Source organism: Odocoileus virginianus, chromosome 33 (genome assembly GCF_023699985.2).
Source record: "Odocoileus virginianus isolate 20LAN1187 ecotype Illinois chromosome 33, Ovbor_1.2, whole genome shotgun sequence".
Lineage (NCBI taxonomy): Eukaryota > Metazoa > Chordata > Mammalia > Artiodactyla > Cervidae > Odocoileus > Odocoileus virginianus.
Window position 1 is genome coordinate 24,079,161 of NC_069706.1, and position 12,651 is coordinate 24,091,811.

Genomic DNA, 12,651 nt, shown 5'->3' on the forward strand with positions numbered 1-12,651 from the left:
CATGTCTTCCAAGATACTATTAGTTTGGAGAGAGGGTGAAAATACCCAAAGGACACTTTAATTTGGATGCGCACACACACATACAGGTATTTTCACAAATGCAGGGGCCTCACTTGTATTTCCTGGGGAACTGGAATGGGAGGAGGGGGAGTGTGGCATGGGAGTAAGTTTGGAAGCTTGTATGATGGATACAGAGGTAGACCAAGTTCATTTTAGCCTAGGAAGCGTGTCTCACAGAGACTACCGATTAGATTACAGATGTGTGGCATTTACTTATCTTCACTATTTCAAATGAAAAAAAAATCAATATTTTTCAATTATCTCCAATGGTGTATTAAACTTATTTTGTCATATTTCATTTCGCAGTCCTGGAAAGAGCAAGGGGAAAGGGTCAAGAAAACACGTTGTAAGAGAAAATGAAGTCTTTATAGCAGTTCGTAATCATGCCTCCTGCCTTTCCATTCAGATATTTGATCATTCACTCATTCATCGACTTCAGAAATGTATCCCCAAGCCTACTCCAGTCTAGGCACTGTTCCAGGTGTGGGTAATACAGTAATTTAAAAAAAGAGCCAGACAGCAGCCTCTGATCTCACAGAGCTGATATCTAGTAAGGCAGGCAGACCACATCATCAAAAAAGAGATCAGATAAGTGCTATGCAGAAGATCAAAGTCGGGAGAACCAGGCGCTAGTCCTTTCTGGGCAAGGGATTCCCTTTAGGCTGAGATCTGATTGACAAGAAGACCTAGGGGATAAGGACAAAGGCCCCGAGGCAGGAAGGGACCCTGAATCCAGGGAGGAGAAGACTGGGGGCTAAAGAGGTGTGAACATAAGCGAGGGAAGAGGGAAATGTACAAAGTGAAACCCATCAGAGGACAGTCAAGCAGGGGAATGATGAGGTCTTATTTTTAGATGGCTGCCTGGGGTGGGGTAGGGGGAAGCCAGGAATAGCAGAGGCTGGAGATCGACCAGGTGGCTGTTGATGAGATAATGGAGCTCACAAAGGGATGATGGAGAGGAAGATTGAGGATATGTTTGGGTACCAGAGATCACCGGAACTCCCTGAGATCCACAAACAGCTGTTTCTGGGGGAGGAAACTAAGTACCTACTATGTGCAGGACATTTCTTTTCTGTGTTTGTTTGTTCTTTTTAAATTGGCTGCCTCGGGTCCCAGTTGTGGCACATGGGCTAAGTTCCTGCTCTTGGGCTTTGTTACTCTGCAGCATGTGGGATCCTTAGCTCCCCAACCAGGGGTCGAACCTGAGACCCCTGCATTGCAAGGTGAATGCTTAGCTACTGGAGCCCCGGGGAAGTCCCTCACATGTACTCCCTTAACCTTAAAATGGACGGAAGTGGAGTCAGAACTATTAGGACTCCCAAACAGGTAATGAGTGGCTGACCCGGAGCCTAGCCTCTTAACCATCGCACAGCATCCTCCCCAGGCTCTCATCTGATTACGAAGCCCAGCCTCAGAATGCACGGCTAAGCATTTCTAAACCAAGCAAATGAGTGGAACCGTGTGCAGGTTATAAATAACCATTTCTAGCTGCCAGCTGCTGTTTAGGTTTGGAAAGGAAAAGAGGATCTTAGCATGACTTGTTTATCTCAGGTAATTTGGCAGTAAACTGGGCCCTGGGAATTTCATTCTACAGAAAATGCAAAGGAAGACTGACAGGGATATTGTTTTGGGTGTTCAGAAAACAGGATGGAACTCAAAGGACCAGAACCAGCCTGGAGGTGCACAAGTAGAATTTGAAGAGAAAAGTGTGTCTCAGAGCCAATGTTTGTTTACTTGGCTCCCAAACAGTCATGCTCTTTGTCTAATAGATTTTAGTTATTGTGATGAGATTTCCTTAAAGAGGTCTCTCCCCACCCACATGCACAAGAAAAGTGTCCATGACACAGAGATGAGGAAATAAGGGGAGGAGTGATTTTCCCATCTTCTGCCTAGCTGTCTATTAGGTTGGAAACTAGAGTCTTCTTCTTTTTTTTTAAAGTCTTTATTGAATTTGTTACAATATTGTTTCCATATTAGGTTTTGTGTTTTTTGGCCATGAGATATGTGCGATCTTAGTTCCCCAACCAGGGATCAAACCCACACCACTTGCCCTGGCAGGTGAAGTTTTAAACACTGGACCACCCGGGAAGTCCCAAGAGGCCTCTTTTGCTGGGCCTGTCCAGAGCACTGACATTTTTTTAATTGCTTGTCAACATTTAAAACTTAGAAGCTTTTTCACAAAACTGTGCTCCTCTGGAAGAATCTCACCCGACAAAACAGCGCACATTCCTGCCTGAAACTAGCGGCTGGAGACAAATCATGATTCCTCATTAGGCTGGGCAGGGGCTCAGCCCAGTCCCCACCCTGCCATTTTGTCACACATGTCTCTGCAGAGGCTGTAGGTAGAAGCCAGGATCAAGGTTCAGGAAGCTGGGATGGGGCTGAAGGCCAGTGGGGCTGGGGCACTCCCATTCCTGGAGTTGAAGAAGGACAAGCAGGCAGACTGCCAGGTGTAGTGAACACTGGATTAGCAGCTAGGCTGACAGGTTGCTAACCGAAGTTCTTTCTCTTTGTTGCTCTGTGACCTTGGGCAAGTTACTTTGCTTCTCTGAGCTTCGTGGCTTTGCTGTTGCATGTGACAGTGATCGTGGTTTAGTTGCTAAAGTCATATTTGACTCTTTGGCAATCCCATGGACTGTAGCCCACCAGGCTCCTCTGTCCGTGGGATTTCCCAGGCAAGAATCCTGGAGGGGGTTGCCATTCCCTTCTCTAGGGGATCTTCTCGACCCAGGGATCGAACCCTGGCCTTCTGCATTGCAGGCAGATTCTTGACAGATTGAGCCACCAGGGAAGCCTGTTGTAGACGATAGGGAATTCCAAGAACTGTCACCTGGGGAGGAACCCCCAGTGGCAGGTGCCCAGGAAATACTTGGAAATCATGAGTCCCAGACAGCCCATCTGGACAGGATGTAATCTTCCTTTCCTTTTTTCTTTTTCCTTTCTCACCTTGTCTAGCCATTTTATTTAAAAACAAAACAAAAAACTTTACCCTCAAATAAACAAGCAGGTCACCACCAGCCTACTGGCTTAGTTTAGAAGTTTTTTCAATGTCCAGAAACCATATTTCGTCCTTATTTTATTCTTATCTCTAACACATTACAAACTGATGTCTTGAAAGAGGCAGTTTAGTGACTTCCCTGGTCCAGTGGTTTAAGACTTCAAGCTTCCACTGCAGAGGGGAGTGGAAGGTGGGGGCGGGCTTGATCCCTGGTTGGGGAACTAAGATCCCGTGGTGCAGCCAAAAAGAAAAAAGGCAGTTTGTCCTCTGATTATGTTCTCTTTCAAGCAAGTTACTGGATCCCAAGGTCCATGGAGGCTTACTTTTTTTCCCTCCCTTGCACCTTGGATGGGAATGTCAACAGCATTTTTCATTATAATTGTAAAAAATCTGAACCAGACCTTTTGGACATTTAATATTTTAAGTCTATTTTAGTTTCTTTTTTTCTTTTTAGAGTCCAAAATACATTTTTGTTGTTGTTGCATTCCATGTATCATATTTTCTGGGCTTCCCTGGTGGTTCAAATGGTAAAGAGTCCACCTGCAATGAGGGAGACCTGGGTTCGATCCCTGGGTAGGGAAGATCCCCTGGAGAAGGGAATAGCTACCCACTGCAGTATTCTGGCCTGGGGAATTCCATAGTCAGAGGAGCCTGTCAGGCTACAGTCCATGGGGTCGAAGAGTCGAACACAACTGAGTGACTTTCACATGTATCATATTTTCTGACATACTAGTTAAATTACTTATACCAATTCCAATCATAGTATGGTTTCCTTTGTTTCCTGCTTTTTAATTTTTTTTTTTTTTGGAGTTTAGTTGCTTTACATGGTTGCGTTAGTTTCTGCCATACAGCAAAGTATTTTAGTTTCCTGAATAGGAAATATATCCATCTAAATCCTTCAAAAATGAAAACAATATAAAAAGTTTACATTGAGCAGTGGCTCTCGTGCATATGCTTTCCAGGTGGTTCTTGGTATAACTAGAACCAAATACAGCCTTATTTTCTTCTCTTTCACAGAGAAAAGAATCATATAATGTCAAGTTTCTGCCCCTCGAGTTTTTCACTGAACATATGGCCATCTTATCAGCTTGCCATTCTCTCACCCAGCATTCCATTCCCTTGTGTGGATCCACCATATTTATTCAGCCAGTCCCCAGCTGTGATAGACTTATAGGTCACTTCTCATATTTTCCATTGCAAATTACGATGCAGTGAATACCTCGCGCATGCATTTGTTTCCTGTTTGTGGAGGTATTTCTTCCCGGTTGATTCCTAGAAATGATATTGCTAGCTTAAAGGGATACTGCCAAAAGCCCTTCTGAAGATGTTGCCAAAATCCCCTCCACAGAGCCTGTATCATTTTATACTTCTCCCAACAGTACTCTCAAAGGCCTACTTCCCAGCTCTTGTCAGCAGTATATTGTCACATCTCTGGATTTTTGCCAGCCCAATGATTGAGATGAAGTGGCATCTCAGTGGGATATTTGCCATTTAAATGAAATGACATAGATACATAAAACAGAACAGGATGAGCCCTCGTATTTGGACAGCAGAAGAAATAAACTTCTTCAGGGAGTGAACCCAGGTCTCCTACTTGGCAGACGGATGCTGCATGCTTTACCACTGGGCCACCTGGAGAGCCCTCCTATACTGGGTTGTTTACATATCATCAATGGCTGAGTTTCACCCTCCAGTGGCAGAGTTGAGTAGTTGCACCAGAGACCTTAAAACTGCATGACTTTATGACCTATAAATTTTTTTTTAAAATTCATTCTCTGGCCCTTTATAGAGAAAGTCTATTGACTCCTGAGTGGATGTGAAAATACAGGAGATGAAGCTGGTGCATAGAACCTGGCCCTTAGTAGGTGTCCTGTCTAGAACAATTAACCTTCATCATATTGGTGCCCGGTTTGTGCCCCGACCTCTGACAAGTTCCTCCTACCCCAAGACAAAAAAATAGAGGGAAATAATTACAATAGTTATAACTTAGGGACTTCCCTGGTGGTCCAGTGTCTAAGAATCCATACCTCCCAAAGCAGGGGGAGCTGCATTCCATCCCTGGTCGGGGAAATAGATTCTGCCTGCTGCAACTAGAGATCCCACGTGCCATAACTAAGATCAGAAATCCCACGTGTCACAACTAAGACGTGGCACAGCCGAATAAATAAATAAAAATGAATATGTAAAAAAAAAGGTATAGATCATAAAAAATTAAAAATAGTTTAATTAGAAATATCATAAAGTTATATTTTGCATATGTCTTTTATCACATACCATGCATTTCCAAATGCACCAAATATTACACATGCGCATAGGTCTACATCAGTGGGTATAAAATCTTGTGTCCTGGAGACTGTTCTTTACGAGACGTTTAAGGCTCTTTTTCAAGGGGAATTTTGACACCGATTTTCCCATGCCTGCTGACTTCAGAATCTAACATCCAAGGAAAATGCAACTTCCCTCTAAATGGCAGGGATGAACATTATTATCTGCATCTAGAGCAAAGTAAAACTGAAGTGTCAGAATCTTCCAACCATTGAAAATTAATCCTAAGTGCAGATACAATCTCTCTGAAACCCTACATGGGAAAATGGTGTTATATTTACAACAATTCAGTCCAGTCATTTTTTTTTTTCTTTTCCCCAGGTCCACATCTGTCTTCTAAAGTGAGGTGCACGTGTAGTATTTACATTTGGCCTTATTTATTGTTTTCTGGCTGCAGCTGGCAGGTCACCTTGCAAAATGCGGAGGAACAGCCCCTTCATTTTGCAAGCAGCATATATTGAGGTTAATGTCACCTTCTTCCCCCCTCCCTGAGTCGTCATAGGGATAAATGAGATCTTGGTAGGAAGCTACTCAGAGGAGCTAAGTGCAATAGACAGAAGACAGGCACCATGGGATCTGGTTCCTTCTGTCCGTGGGGAGAAGGAGCTGTCTTCCCACTGAGCTACCTGGAGAGGAGAGGGGCTCAGTGATGTGAGGACAGAGGCATTTGATAACAAACGTGCATAATTAGAGTGAATTATCTTCACTGGAAAATAAGCAAATTATTTTCCAATGTAATGAATAAAGAAGCTTCTAATTAACTCCAATAGAGAAATTCACTTGCAAATTTCAGTGGTTAAGCTCTCTGTTCTTTGCATTAATATTTTCTTTTTATGGCCCACCCTAATTCTCTTTATTGCTCTTTATTGGTATCACAGAATTTTAGAGGTGGGAAGCAAACTCATTAGGTGATTCAGCCTACTTCTCATTTAAAAAAAAAAAAATTGAAAGAAAATATGGCCCAGAGGGAACCTGTTGGATCCTGTGAGTTATCTCAGATCTCATAACATGTCAGCAATCCACTGAACTGGATCCTCATGCATGTGTGTGACCAGCACATGAAGGGCCTCCGCCGGAATCTGGGGTCTGCTGTGTTCACCCTAAACTAGCTGTTTCTCTCCTGCTCCCTGCCCTTGCCCCGGGCTTCGCTGGGTTCTACAGGCATCTTACCGACTGCTAGAACTCCCTGATCTGTCAGCCCAGCAGCCCCAGTCTCCAGTCCGCTCTGTTCCCTTCCAGCTCCCGGCTCCTCATTGCATGGCCTTCTTCCTGGTATGTCCTCCTCTCTGGTCCACCTTAGGGCCAACCCAGAGGCCCTCAACCAACAGCCAGAGCAGGTGTGCGCAAGGGTTTGGAGGAGCCATCCACCCTAGCTCCTGCCCCAGAGCATTAGGGATCAGAAGTCAGATTAAAATCGACATGACAACCTGGATCACCTGATCCCTAGATACGGGCTATTTTTTTTTTAATCAATAAACTTTATTTTATGGAGCAGATTTAGGTTCATAGGGAAATTGTGTGCAAAGTACACAGTGTTTTCGTCTACCCCCTGTCCACACATGTAAAACCTCCGCCGCTATGGGCATCCAGCATCACAGTGGTATCTTTTCTGGGCTTTTCTAAAAAAAGTAATTAATTAATTTTATTTTTGGCTGTGCTGGGCTTTCTCCAGTTGCAGTGTGTGGGTTTCTCCTTGCAGTGGCTTCTCCTGTTGCGGAACATGGGCTCTAGAGCTTGCAGGCCTCAGATGTTCCAGCTCAAGGCCTTAGTTGCCCCAAGGCATGTGAAATTTTACCAGACCAGGGATCGAACCTATGTCCCCTGCATTAGCAGTTGGATTCTCAATCACTGGACCACCAGGGAAGTCCTTTTCTGGGCTCTTTTTCATCTTTAAAACCCTAGGTTCTTTGTCTTAAGGTTCTCCCCCCCCCCCCAAAAAAAAAAAAACACACATGAAGAACCTAATTAAAGTAGATGTCTGTGAAACACAAAGGCATGCATGCTGTGGGTGTCAGATCTATTCACTCTGTCTTGTCATTCTCTGTTAATCTGTCCCTAAAGCCAGTGGCTGGTGGCTGGTCACACATGGAGGTAGCCTTGCTCCGGCCCTCTCTCTTCTCTCTCTCTCAGAATCAATTTCAAATGTTAGGGGCTGGGATTCTCATTGGCTGTGATTGGGTCAAGGGCCCATACCCAGTGGAGCGTACCAAATTCAGGGTATGGGGTCATGTACAGTCATGGGTGCCACAGGAGCACCCTGGGGATAGAGAGGAAGAAGAGAAGGGAGCAGTCTAGGATGTCATCATGAGCTGAGCAGATACTTCCGAAGGTGTCTGCTATACCATGATACTGTATTACCCAGGGTCTCCTACAAATAGCTACTACCTCTCTTCTACATCCTCTTATGTATTGGCCCAAAGTTTGGCCAATGCCAGAGGTTCATCTTTGCACCTTTCCGTTATCCTTTTTTGGAAAGAGCCTCATCCCTTGACCTGAGCCTTTTTACCAGCTATGAGCAGCTCTCTGCATCTTACTCACATGTGGACCCACTGGAAGTGACCACATGCAAAGATAAACATCTGGGACTTACCTGGCAGTCCATGGCTAAGACTTCATGCTCCCAGTTCAAGGAGCTTGGGTTCAATCCCCTCATCAGGGAACGAGATCCCATGTGCCACAGCTAAGACCCGGCACAGCCAAATTAATTAAAAAAAGAAAGTCTTTCCTTTCTGACTCTGTCCACCTCTCTTGCTGCTCAATAAGTCATCACTCAGCCTTTTTGTTCCCACCTTCAGAGTGCTCCTTGTTAATGGAACATGTGGTTGTGACATTCTCACAGATAGCCACCCAAGAGTGAAGCTGGACAGTTTGCAAAACACACTGACAACGTGCAGTGAGACTCCCATCTTATGTTCTGAAACCAAAGTGATTCATTAATTTTCCATCAAGGACTCCTTTCATAATGGCCGCTTCCATCAAAGTTGTAAAAACTGCATTTGGAGTAGCATATTTAAACATCCTGATGTCTATCTGTGAAATGTATGCATACCTTCAATGTTAGTATTCTAGTTTTCTGAGAAAAGCAACAATTCTCTCTGAAATTGCCCCATTATATGAAATGGGGGTGATTACTGCTAATTCATATTTGCACTAGCACCTATGTGGCGAGATCGGAGGTTTGGCGCTGCATATTGGCACGCACTCATCAAAGGTTATGTGTATGCACATGGTGGAAGGCACTTTATATAATTCCAAACAATTTAATAAAAATGTAATTCGACTGGGAAAAACTACAGTCTGTTGGCCCTTGCAAAGTGCAGATAATGTTCTAGATTAAAGAGCGGAGGCTTTGTTCATTATAGTCAAATAATGTGAGTGTGTGAATTACCATTTCATTGCCGTTAGTCTATTTCAAGAGTATGCCATTTTTCCCATTATCATAATAGGCTACATTTTCTTAAAATCATTTGATTGTGATTGGTCCCATCTATTCAGTTTTGCAAATAAAAAGCTTTTTTGGTGATAAGCTAGCTGTTTTAAAACAGCCTCAATCTCTGGTTCTGCTTTTGAACTGCTACAGGTCAGACTCTGCGGAAGGCTGAGAGAAGCCGGTCCTGCTCTCGGGAGAAAAAGGAGGTAAATGAGCCACTGATGAGGCTGGTGGGAGGCAACTGAATTTAAAAAAATCTGAGGGAATGGGCTGGTGATTTCAGGATCCCTGAATCTCCTTTTCTGAGTCTCTAGCTTGAATCCCTGACCCAATGATAGTTGGCAACTGGAGTTATCAACCCAGTGTCACTAATAATAATCTCTTACTGAATGTATCAGTCAGTTATGGCTGTGTAACAAGTCAACCAGATTTTAGTGACTTGAAACAACTATGGATTTGGTTCATGATTCTGAGGATCAGCTATTTGGGCTCAGCTTCCCCTGAAGGTTCTGCTGATGGGCCAGGACTTGCTGACCACAGCTGGACTGTCTGAGCATCAATTATGGTGCTTTAATTCTCCTCCAATGTCCTCCCCTCCTCCAGTAAGCTAGACAGGTTTGTTCACATAGGGGTTCAGAGGTTCAAGAGTATGAGAGTGGAAGACTCAGAAACTCCTGAGCCCTAGGCTCAGCACTTGAACAGTGTTACTCCCGCTACTTTCTATTCTTTAAAGCAGATCACAAGGTCAACACAGCTTCAAGGGGAATGGGGAAATAGGCCCCCGTTCTTCATGGGAAGAGCTACAAAACATTGAAATATACCACCTACTTGAAACTAACCATTCTTGAAATTTTTGAAATTCACTACGCTGAGCCCACTGGCACTGTGCTAGGCACCAGGGCTAAGACTAAGGGAAGGATGAGAGACAGACCTTGATTTAGGGTGTGCACAGCATCGTTGGAAGGGATGTGCCACGAGATCATCACAATACAGTGTGAAAGTACCAGTCCCGGGAGAGAAGGACCAAGGGTGGGTTTCAACACAGAAAAGGGATCACCTACCTTTGCCAGTGGTATCAAGAAAGGCTGATGTAAACGTTAACTCTTGAGAGTGAGTAGTTTTCCAGGCCAGATAAACAGCATGGTCAAAGGCAGAAAGATACAAATAAGGAAAGTTGCAAGGTCATTGAGCCTGAGGGGGGAAGTGGCAGGTAGGACCCCTGAAAGACTGGAGGGCCCTTCGATGGAGTCCCAAGCCTGTGAGAGTTTACATTTGAGTCTTATTTAGTGGCTGATGGGAGCGGGGGTCTGAAGTCCTAGGTGCTCATCACCTATATTGACCAATCCTGAAATTCATCAGCTCTTCAGTACTCACACTCTTGACTGTAAACAGACCTGATTCCAGAGACAGAAGGAAACTTCTCAGGCTCAGATGCATGCGGGAGCTTAAATGGCCACAGGGCCTGATCGTTCTCTCTGTAGCTCGTGGTGCTGCTGATTCTGCGATGGCCTCGCCCCAGCCAGCGCTGAGGAGGCGGGTCGGGGTGGGCCTGCAAAGGGCCCTGTGTTCTTGGCTATGACTCTCATCCTCTCTCCTGTTACCTCCTCTCTCAGCTGTAGTCAGAACAGCCAGCATGGCTTTCCTTCCTATGTAATCGACCTGCCTGGGATGAGGGCTGGGAGATAACTGAGGAGCTTGGATGCTAAGAAGACTGCAGTGTCAGCCCCCAGGGGGCACTCCAGCGGCTGAACTAGGGTGGATCTTCCCACTCCTTTCCGGTGGGGACATTTTTCTGAAGAAGTATCAAATGGGAGAGTCCTTTTGAATATACAGAGTAGAAATACTTTAGGTCGGGGGTCCCCAACCCCCAGGCCGTGGACCAGTACCAGCCCATGGCCCGTTAGGAACCAAGCTGCTCAGCAAGAGGGCAGCAGGTGAGCAAGTGAAGCTTCATCTGTATTTGTAGCTGCTCCCCATCACTCTCGTTACTGCCTGAGCTCCACCTCCTGTCAATCAGCAACGGCATTAGATTCTCATGGGAGTTTGAACCCTACTGTGAAATGCCCATGCAAGGGATCTAGGGACCTTATGAGAATCATCCCGAAGCCATCCCTCCCCCCCATCCCCACTGCTCCCCCCATGCCACCCTGATCTGCAGAAAAATTGAAAGCAAAAGTGTTAATCCCTCTGTCATGTCTGACTCTTTGCAACTCTATGGACATTAGCCCGTCAGGCTCCTCTGACCTCGGGATTTCCCAGGCAGTGGGTTGCCATTTCCTCCACCAGGGGATCTTCCCAACCCAGGGTTCCAACCTGGAGTCTCCTGCATTGCAGGCAGATTCTTTATTGTCCACAAAATCGGCCAAAAAGGTTGGGGACCACTGCTTTAGGTGGTTTTTTTTGTGCTGCTCTTAAAATTCACGATTGATTCATTGAAAGAAAATATTTGCAGTTGTTTCATCTGGGTGATAAGATTATGGAAGTGGTTTCCCCCCCACCCCTTGTGTTTTATGTACTGATTTTTATCATGAGGAATAAAGGAAAACCTAAAAATCAAAAGAGAAAAAAAGCATATGTGCCTCTCTCCATGAAGATCCTTCCAGAAGCCTCAGGGTGGAAAAGCCAGAATGGGGGTGAGCACTGGCCTGCAGACCTCCGGTCTCCCCCGATTAAATGACCAAGAGCGAGTACCAGTCCTCTAAAGCCAGGAATGAATTGTTTAAACCTGAGGCCTTTGGTTGCACAATGATAGCATCTTATTTATCCACATTACGAAATTCACTGGAAAATGATGGAGCAAGGCAGCCGGTAACTAGCAGAGACACTTTTCCCCTCCCCTCCTTTCTCTCCTTGGCAACAGGACTCCCCTAATTGCCGCTTTCCTGGCTACTCCCATCATGCCAGCCGCGGAGAGCATTTCACATCACTCCTTTGAAAAATGCTTGAAGTGAGGGAAAACAGAGAACGGGGTTGTTTATCACAACATCCAAGTTCAGTCCTGAAAGATGTTTAAAACAGTTTCAGGCCCTCTGAAAAAGAGAGCACTGACTTTCTGAACACGACTTTTGTTTGGTTAGAAAAACAAGAGAAGGAAACTAATAGCAAGCTGCCAGGATGCTCATCCTGTGTGTTATAATGTGCCTTTCCACCCACCTCCTCTTTCCGCATCCCTGCCCACGTCGTCTGTGAAGTCCACGCTTCCTGACTCTCTGTGCCTTACACAGGATGCCAGGTACAGAGGAAGCTTTGTCCCCATGAAAGGCAAGGGAAAGACAAGCTGGTAAGGACAGGCAAACGGGGTCCTGTGTCATGTTCCTGCGGGGGCAGGGCATACGGGAAGGCACACACCTGGGCAGGTGGATGGGCAGTTTGTATCCTGAGTGGGGACTGGGTACCATCCTGCATGGGCCAGCACTGCAAAGGGAGTTCTCAGTGAGCTTGCCAGGCCACTCTCAGCTCCAAAGTTGTGTCTTATTTGGCCCATACCCTGTGACAATCTTTTAAAATTAAGCGTTGTTGTTCCGTAGTCTCTTAAGTCATGTCTGACTCTTTTGCAGCCCTATGGACTATAGCCCGCCAGGGTCCTCTGTCCATGGGATTTCCCAGGCCAGAATACTGGAGTGGGTAGACATGTCCTTCTCCAGGGGATTTTCCCCACGCAGTGATCGAACCTGTGTCTCCTGCTTCGGCAGGCAGATTCTTTACCACTGAGCTACCTGGGAAGCCCAAAATTAGGTGATCACATTCAAAAATTGAGATTTCACCCAAAAAATGCAGACTTCTGGCTTCTCTGCAAAATGGAGAGTGGCAACATTGAGTCCTTCCTTATTCCTATAAG

The 12,651-nt window shown here is 45.4% G+C and overlaps 1 protein-coding gene across 3 annotated transcripts in view; it reads left to right on the forward strand.

The window, feature by feature from the left end:
- Positions 1–12,651, forward strand: part of KATNIP (katanin interacting protein) — a 228,664-nt gene that overhangs the window by 11,470 nt on the left and 204,543 nt on the right. For 2 of the 3 annotated variants that reach the window (XM_020907922.2, XM_070461099.1), the window contains exon 2: positions 8,964–9,019. The exons of the other annotated variant lie outside the window; for it this stretch is intronic. In XM_020907922.2, coding sequence (XP_020763581.2) covers positions 8,964–9,019 — 56 coding nt within the window. The remainder of the gene's footprint in view (positions 1–8,963; positions 9,020–12,651) is intronic. 3 annotated transcript variants of the gene reach the window in all.